This window comes from Eleutherodactylus coqui, chromosome 13, assembly GCF_035609145.1.
Source record: "Eleutherodactylus coqui strain aEleCoq1 chromosome 13, aEleCoq1.hap1, whole genome shotgun sequence".
NCBI lineage: Eukaryota > Metazoa > Chordata > Amphibia > Anura > Eleutherodactylidae > Eleutherodactylus > Eleutherodactylus coqui.
The window spans coordinates 129,635,747-129,644,952 of NC_089849.1; the positions used below are offsets into that span (position 1 = coordinate 129,635,747).

The window sequence follows — 9,206 nt, forward strand, 5'->3', positions numbered from 1 at the left end:
TGCATACAGCGCAGCTCTATAAATCACATATCGTGATGGATTGCAGCCCTGGGCTGACCGGCCCAAGTATGAGCTTTCATCTACCGAGCATGCACCACCAGACAAAGGGAAAAATATTATAGTGCTAGAGGGACATACTGAGCATGCTCCGAAAGGCCCACCCGCCGCTCGCTGGGCTGATTACATCCTCGCACATCGGGATTGGCCGTGTACGGCGGAGGCGCTCTGTACGATTGGCTGAACCTGTCCTGCATCGCTAGCGGTCTTTCCTTTGGCCGTTCAGCATGCAGCGTCTCACAGGTCCGTCAAATGGGAGAAGCCTGTCAGCTGTCATGTAGGTGGGTGCGCCTCTAGTAACACCGGAGGACGCCGTTACATGTGGGGGGGTTCCATGTTTCTCTTAGCTCAGACCTGGTGATATTATATAGGCTTAGTCTTCTATCAGCAGCCACTTAGGAGAGCTCTATAAAGCCCAGTATACAGCAGACGTCAGCAGCACGGGTCAATGTATGCTAGAGGTGGCTCAGCGCTCCTGGCCGTCCTGGGCAGGGGTTGGATATTGATCCCTATGCTTCTTCGTATTTTAATTTAGTTCAATGAAAGTTACATTTTAATAAGGGTGTTCAACTGGGGGATTTCTTGCCCTGTGGGTAATTTTAGTGTTAATTATTGTTGTTAGTAAGCCCTGAGCCGGGCCTAGCCCCGTTCTATTCAATGTCCCTACCGTGGGGCAGCCCTCTAGGTGGTGGTGCGCTAGCCGCGTCACATAGGGGCACTCCTTTACTTCTATAGGATCTGGATTGAGTCGGCTCCTTGATTTCGTCTTTCCTAGTACAAACCAATTATATGTAGACAAGGGTTCAAGGTTTAGGTGACTGCAGGCAGTTTGACATAAGTACTTATTTTATATTTCTTTCTAACAGGTCTTTGAAAGTTCCCACTGATCTGGAAGACACCTTAAGTCAGCCTTTAAACTGAAGGTTGGTTAATGCCCATAAAAGAGAAACAATGAGCAACACCTTACATGTCCTGGAAAAGTCATCGTCAAATGAGAACGCCCCGAATACTAGTGTATCCACTAAACAGCTAGAATGTAACCCAACGCAACGGGTGCTAGTGGAGTCGTGTGAAGAAGAAAACCCATTCCATGTTGACGTCCATAAAAACTCTGATAAACAGAAGAGACGTGAGGATGTTATTACCGAGCCAGGCAGACAAACCCCTTCAGATGCGGCCGTTAATCCACTAACACATCCTACCCTACATCATATTAAGGAAGAAGCGGTCTCCTATGATGGCGGAAGCCTTGCAGGAACTGCAGTTTACAAGTCCCCAGATTGTATGCAATATCCATCTACTCCTACTAAGAAGGAACCCATCTTACAGGATGGAGAAAACCTTATAGACCCCAACATTCCCACACGGTCATCTGTTACAAAACCTCCATCTTCTAATATTAAGGAAGAACAAGTTGTGTGTGAAGAAGGAAGCCTCACCGACCCAAACATCCAGAGCGCTCCAGGGAATGCGCAAGACTCTTGTATAAAGGAGGAATCCACCTCATATGATGGAGGAAACCTCACAAACCACAACTCTACAACCATGGACCTTACACAACTGCGCCCAAGTACTTCTCTTAAGGAGGAACCATCCTCATGTAGAGGAGATGGAGACCCCAAAATATATCCATCTACTGGAATGAAGGAGGAACTAGTGCCATATGATGAGGGGAATCTGAAAGACCTAGGTAGTAGTAGATCCACCGCTCACATACAACAGTGTCCACCGGGTCACATTAAGGAGGAAGCCGTGTCTCTGGAAGATGAAACCCTGCTGGATGCGCTCATTCATAAACATGTAGCCGATATTAAAGACCAGTTAAACTTCAGTCATGAAGAGAAGCTAGCGGGCAACAGTATTCATTCTTTTACCATTTCTGGGGAGTATATCGAAGGAATTGATCAAACCAAAGACAAAAAGAAGGCAGTAGAAGTGACATCTGCTTCTCCATCCCTCGAAACCTCAAAGACCACCTATACCTGCCCTGTATGTAAGAGAGGGTTTAATAACCATGGCAACCTTGTGCGACACCGGGAGACGCACAAAGGAAAGAAAATGACTTGTATAGAGTGCGGGGCCGACTTCTGTAACAAGACCGATCTCTCTGCACACGTCCGAACACACAAAACCAGCAGAAGTCTCTACTGCTCCGAATGTGACAAGATATTTGCTAGCAACTCTCATCTTATCATCCACGAAAGAATTCACACGGGAGAGAAGCCATTCGCTTGTTCAGAATGCGGGAAACGGTTTTCTAATAAGTCCAATCTTGCCGAACATATGCGGGTCCACACCGGATCCAAGCAGTTCTGCTGCACAGTTTGCGGAAAATCGTACGCACGGAAAGACAACCTTGTCAGCCACCAGCGGATTCATGAAGGAGACGTGACCTTCACTTGTTCGCAATGTGGCCGCAGCTTCGTGGATGAGCACAAGTTTATCCGTCATCAGAAGTTCCACACATTGGGCAGACCGTTCTCCTGCAGCCTCTGTGGGAAGTGCTTCACCCATAAAGCTCTGCTCCTCAGGCACGAGCGGACGCACGTGGGTATGAAGCCGTTGGCGTGTTCAGACTGTGGGAAGTGTTTCTTGAAACAAGCTGAACTGGTTAAGCATCAGAGATCCCACACGGGAGAGAAGCCATTTGCCTGTGTTGAATGTGGGAAATGTTTTAGTACGGGGTCAGGACTCGTAAACCATAAAAAAATACACACCAGTGAAAAACCTTTTGCATGTTCTGAATGTGGTAACAGATTCAAACAGAAGAACAACCTTGTTAGACACCAGAGAATCCACACGGTGCAGAAACCGTATACCTGTGCCGACTGCGGGAAAGGCTTCACTACCAAGTCGAACTTTAACATACATCAGAGAATTCACACGGTGAGAAGACAGCTTTCCTGCCCCGAATGCGGCAAACACTTCCCATATAAAGGCAAACTAAAGCAACACTTGGAGAGCCACGAGAAAAGCGGTGATCCACTGCTGAACTAAGATGGGACTCTGAGACTTCCAACCTCCCATGCTGTTGTATCCATGTAAAGCCGATCCTAACTAAAAGCTCCCAGTGATGTAGCAGTATTCAGTGATGCCATTGCAGTTCCGCCTCACAAAGCTCAGCAGACACAAGATTTTACCCTCAAGTGTTGCATGGAATGTTTACCTCAGGTCTATGGCTTTACTCTATACTTTTACCAATCCGTCATTTTGTATCAATATTATTGCTCTTTTAACTGTTATTAGAACATTTCCTAGATGAAGGCATCTCTCACACCGGCGGCGGGGTCAGTTCACGTAAGGCTGCTCTCACACCGGCGGCGGGGTCAGTTCACGTAAGGCTGCTCTCACACCGGCGGCGGGGTCAGTTCACGTAAGGCTGCTCTCAACCAGCGGCGGGGTCAGTTCACGTAAGGCTGCTCTCACACCGGCGGCGGGGTCAGTTCACGTAAGGCTGCTCTCACACCGGCGTTGGGGTCAGTTCACGTAAGGCTGCTCTCACACCGGCGTTGGGGTCAGTTCACGTAAGGCTGCTCTCACACCGGCGTTGGGGTCAGTTCACGTAAGGCTGCTCTCACACCGGCGGCGGGGTCAGTTCACGTAAGGCTGCTCTCACACCGGCAGCGGGGTCAGTTCACGTAAGGCTGCTCTCACACCGGCGGCGGGGTCAGTTCACGTAAGGCTGCTCTCACACCGGCGGCGGGGTCAGTTCACGTAAGGCTGCTCTCACACCGGCGGCGGGGTCAGTTCACGTAAGGCTGCTCTCACACCGGCGGCGGGGTCAGTTCACGTAAGGCTGCTCTCACACCGGCGTTGGGGTCAGTTCACGTAAGGCTGCTCTCACACCGGCGGCGGGGTCAGTTCACGTAAGGCTGCTCTCACACCGGCGGCGGGGTCAGTTCACGTAAGGCTGCTCTCACACCGGCGGCGGGGTCAGTTCACGTAAGGCTGCTCTCACACCGGCGGCGGGGTCAGTTCACGTAAGGCTGCTCTCACACCGGCGGCGGGGTCAGTTCACGTAAGGCTGCTCTCACACCGGCGGCGGGGTCAGTTCACGTAAGGCTGCTCTCACACCGGCGGCGGGGTCAGTTCACGTAAGGCTGCTCTCACACCGGCGGCGGGGTCAGTTCACGTAAGGCTGCTCTCACACCGGCGGCGGGGTCAGTTCACGTAAGGCTGCTCTCACACCGGCGGCGGGGTCAGTTCACGTAAGGCTGCTCTCACACCGGCGGCGGGGTCAGTTCACGTAAGGCTGCTCTCACACCGGCGGCGGGGTCAGTTCACGTAAGGCTGCTCTCACACCGGCGGCGGGGTCAGTTCACGTAAGGCTGCTCTCACACCGGCGGTGGGGTCAGTTCACGTAAGGCTGCTCTCACACCGGCGGCGGGGTCAGTTCACGTAAGGCTGCTCTCACACCGGCGGCGGGGTCAGTTCACGTAAGGCTGCTCTCACACCGGCGGCGGGGTCAGTTCACGTAAGGCTGCTCTCACACCGGCGGCGGGGTCAGTTCATGGCTTCTGTCTCTCTGCTCCATTTTTGGAGAAGAGAAACTGAAATAAAACGGATTTGTTTTTTTCCGCATTGATTTCAATGGGGTTTGAAAAAAAACAAACCAAGCAAGCAGAAAGGTTTTGGATGCAAAAATAATGCAGACTGCGCTATACTCCCGTCCAAAAAATCTGAAACCTCACAGAACGGGAAGCTTTTCTGTTTGCTTTTTGGTTTTTTACTTTAATTCCTATTGAAATTCTTGGGGGAAAAAACGGATCAGTTTTTTCTGTTTTTATTTCAGTTTCTCTCCAAAAACGAAGTAGAGAGACGGAAACCCTTTACTGACCCTAATGCCGGCGCGAGAGCGCTCTCCCCCTTGCTGACCCTAATGCCGGCGCGAGAGCGCTCTCCCCCTTGCTGACCCTAATGCCGGCGCGAGAGCGCTCTCCCCCTTGCTGACCCTAATGCCGGCGCGAAAGCGTTCTCCCCCTTGCTGACCCTAATGCCGGCGCGAAAGCGTTCTCCCCCTTGCTGACCCTAATGCCGGCGCGAAAGCGTTCTCCCCCTTGCTGACCCTAATGCCGGCGCAAGAACGGTCTCCCCTTTTCTGACCCTAACGCCGGCGCGAGAGCAGCCAAAGGCTAAGAATGTCTGCTGTCAAATAGTATCAGTGGGAGGAGTGTTAATGTCTTCACACAGTAAAGCCGGTATAGTAATAGTTCTGTCTTCTGTGATGATACATAGAGAGATACTTACATCTTTTGATATATATAATTATTTTTTTTGATAAACTTCTACAATCCTGACTAATATCCGCATGGGTGATGGAAGATCGAAATCTAGGAGCTTCCAGGGGTTTTCCTGGCAATATTTATAGTATGTTTTGGTTTGTTGTTTTGAATTACTTTGTCGCCTACATTCTAGTGATTTTTTTGTAGTTCGCTGCCCTGATATATGTTCACTTCAGGACTGATTTAAGGACTAAGCTCAAATCCATGTATGTTTTAGGACCCCAACATCAGCCAATAAGACTTTGCACTTCCTATAAAAACGCTAAAAAAACCATCTTGTGATTGGTCTATATCCTAACTCCCTCATAACGTGATGTAGATGAGCGTGCGTGGGAAGTGGTGGCAGCTGAGCCCGCTCCATGCACATGGCGGCGGTGTTATACAGATCACGCCTGCCTGCAGCGGGCAGATGCCCAGTCAGGGGCAAGCTCAGCATTTCAGCAATTGCACAAAAGCCCTGGAGTTCCCAGTCGCTGCCATGGCAGTCGGGGAGCCTAGTGAAGGTCCGCAGGCCTGCCATCTTTGTACTTCTCTTGACAACGTCGGCACGGGGAAGGCCATAAAAATAAAACTTTAAAAGCAATGGCAGAATTGTCTTTTTTTCTATTCCACCCAAGTTTTTCAATGCATTTATATGGTACACTAAGTGACCCCATTAGAAAGTACAACTCTGCAACTCACAGAAAGAACAAGACATTGCTTTGCTTTATCAGTCGAAAACTGTAAAAGTTATGGCTCTTGTAAGGGCAAAGAGATGAAAACCCAAAACATGACTGTGGGGTAAAAGTTCTTGTACCTCTTAACCCTTTGTTGCTAATACATTAGACAGATGCTTCGCTGTCTTGTACAATTCCATAATGTTGGCACCTTGCATGGACAGGCTGACCTACTGGCTCATCGCATGTCAACGTCCAGTAGGTCACCTGAAAACTGGGGTTTAGGGGATTATGTATGAACGGAGAAATGTCTCTTGAACCTGTATCATCCCATCCTTTACGTGATATTAGTATTCATTGCTGTGTATTTCATTTAACAGATAAGACCAAGAATGTATACAAGAAAACAGACTCCTTCATGTCTTCAGCAATTTGCTCAAATGAAGATTCCGGCTTGAATAAAAAATCCACAGGAGTCCAAAGCACAACACAATCTGAGAAGGACATGGCTGAATGCACAATCCATCCGGAAGAAGAGCAACGCGGAAGTATCAAGACCAGTCCGCCTGATGTCGTGGAGGAGGAGGAAACCTCATGTGGCTTCAATGCACCAACGACCAATCTTCATACACCCACCTGCCATACTGGTGTAAAGGAGGAACCAGATCCATGGGAGGATGGAGGTCTCATAGACACCAATATTCCTATAGAGTGTTCCTCTGCTCATATTAATGATGAACCAGTCTCCTGCTGTGGAGGAAACCTTGTGGACTTCAACATGTCTACAGACAATATACAATATAAATCTCCTATAAAGACGGAAGCGGTTGTATGTGATGGAGGTACCCCTACATCCCCTGCCATTAATACACCCACCTATCAGTACCCATCTATTCATATTAAGGAGGAAACGCCTCCATGGGAAGAATTAAATCTTACAGACGTTAGCATTGATTCACCCACAAGTCATATGCAAAAATATCCACCTCATATCAAGGATGAACCAGTCTCAAGTGGGGGAGGTAACCTCGAAGACCCCGTCACTTGTTCACCAACATACCTTACACAACAATATGGACCTACTCGCGTGAAGGAGGAATCGGGTTATGAAGGAAGCAGTTTGTTGGAAAGTGAGATTTATGCTTTTACTTACACTGGAGAGTACATGGAAAGTAATGAGGCTGCTGTAGGGATCGAGGAAGCCCCCCAACTAGTGCAAGGCAACAAATACATAAAGTTCACATCGCCAACTTCCCAAACAGCAAAGACAATGTACACATGCCACGTGTGCCAAAGACGCTTCAACAATCATGGGAATCTTGTAAAGCATCGAGAAGCTCACAAAGGAAAGAAGTCAACCTGTTCGATCTGTTGGGAACAGTTTCTCTCTCAGTCTGATCTCTTGCTGCACCAGATCCAATCTCACAAGATTGACAAATCAATAAGCGACCCCCCGAAAACAAGAAAATCAAATTGCTCAAAGTGTGGAGCTAAGTTTTCCTTTAAGTCGGACTTGTTGGCACATAGGAAGGTCCATAAAATTGACAAACTTCTTTATTGCTCCCACTGCAACAAGCAGTTTTCTTGTAACTCTCAGCTCGTCATACACCAACGAATTCACACGGGAGAGAAACCATTCATTTGCTCCGAGTGTGGCAAACCGTTCTCCAACAAGTCAAACCTTGCAGAGCATAACCGAGTCCACTCAGGAACGAAAGCATTTCCTTGCTTAGATTGTGGAAAGTGTTTCTCCAGAAAGGATAACCTCATGAGCCACATGCTGACACATGAAGCAGATATGAGCTTGACGTGTTCTCTTTGTGGGAGGTGTTTTGCTAATGAGCACAAATTTTTGAAACATCAGAGATTTCATGCCCTAGAAAAGCCATTTTCCTGTTTCGTCTGTGAGAAGAGCTTTACCCACAATGCCGATCTTCTTAGACATCTGACTTGTCATGTTGATAAAAAGCCCTATATCTGCAGTGATTGTGGAAAGTGTTTCCTCCGCCAGGGGGACCTTGTGAAGCACCAGAGAATTCACACAGGAGAGAAACCATTTCCGTGTTCTGTATGTGGGAAATCCTATAGTACAGGGTCTGGGCTTGCAAGGCATAAAAAGATCCACACTAATGAAAAGCCATTTGGGTGCAATGAATGCAGCAGCAGCTTCAAACAGAAGAACCACCTCATCACTCATCAGAGAGTCCACACTGGAGAGAAGCCATACGTTTGTTCCGATTGCGGTAAAGGATTTACCACCAAGTCAAACTATAATATACACCGAAAAATCCATACGGTCCGGCAGCAGCAATCCTGCGTACATTGTGGTCAAAACTTTCCTTATAAAAGTCAACTGAAGGAGCATTTAAAGAGTCATGGCCTACAGGAATGACAACAACATCCCATATGCTCACAGTACTAATGGTCCTCCGCAGTACATGCAATGCCAAGAAGAGCGTCTGAGACCGAAGCCCGTAAGGAGTCCTTGACAGGCATCTTAAGAACACAAGTTGATTTTCTTTTGTATGTGTATATATAAAGAAATGCTTTGATAGCACATCACTACCGTGTAACTAATGTGTCTATGTCGCCATTACTTCATGCTTGGCTCATGTTAACGATGATGCCACCTGCCTACCGGTAGACCCCTCGAACACAATCGGTAATACACTAGTAAATTGAGTGCATTTAACCTCCAAGCACAGCGGTCAGGCAGTATATCCAGACCGGCATATGGAACCCGTAAGCATAGGAAGGGGGGGGGGCCTATCAATGGTTTCCCATAGCAGATCCCAGCCCTCTGGACTCGTGCCGGCCAGTTTAAGGACTAGTTAACATCCGTGTTGGATGCCCATTAGGAACCTCCATCACTGAGTTTAGTTAAAAAACCAGGACCCAATAGCAGAGCTTGCAGCTCTTTCTGTATAATTACAAGTAGAAGCTATCCCGCGCCGCAGCAGAAAACCAATCAAGTTTATGAAAAAGACCCATGTTGTGTCGAAACGCGTTGTTTTAATAATAAAAGAAGATTGGTTTTCTGCTCCGGCGCCGGATAGCTTTTACTTGTAACTATCCAGCCCGACCGTGCCTGCAAACACGGTGCAAGGATAGCCCCGGACGCCGCTCCAAAAAGAGACGTGGAGAAGCAAGAAACCTGCCGAAGGCAAACGTGGACGACGGGTGCAGAGGGGGGACTCCTTCCCCACCGGAT

At 48.4% G+C, this 9,206-nt stretch overlaps 1 protein-coding gene across 5 annotated transcripts in view; it reads left to right on the forward strand.

The window, feature by feature from the left end:
• The window catches only part of LOC136587572 (zinc finger protein 883-like), a 33,579-nt gene extending 25,011 nt beyond the window's left edge, over nt 1-8,568 (forward strand). For 2 of the 5 annotated variants that reach the window (XM_066586240.1, XM_066586241.1), the window contains exon 2: nt 924-3,218. In XM_066586240.1, coding sequence (XP_066442337.1) covers nt 1,009-3,054 — 2,046 coding nt within the window. In that variant the 5' untranslated portion in view covers nt 924-1,008 and the 3' untranslated portion in view covers nt 3,055-3,218. Of the gene's footprint in view, nt 1-923; nt 3,229-6,375 lie in introns of those variants that run through there. The other 3 variants (XM_066586244.1, XM_066586243.1, XM_066586242.1) reach the window with 3 other exon arrangements.
• Nucleotides 8,569-9,206: the final 638 nt, after the last annotated feature.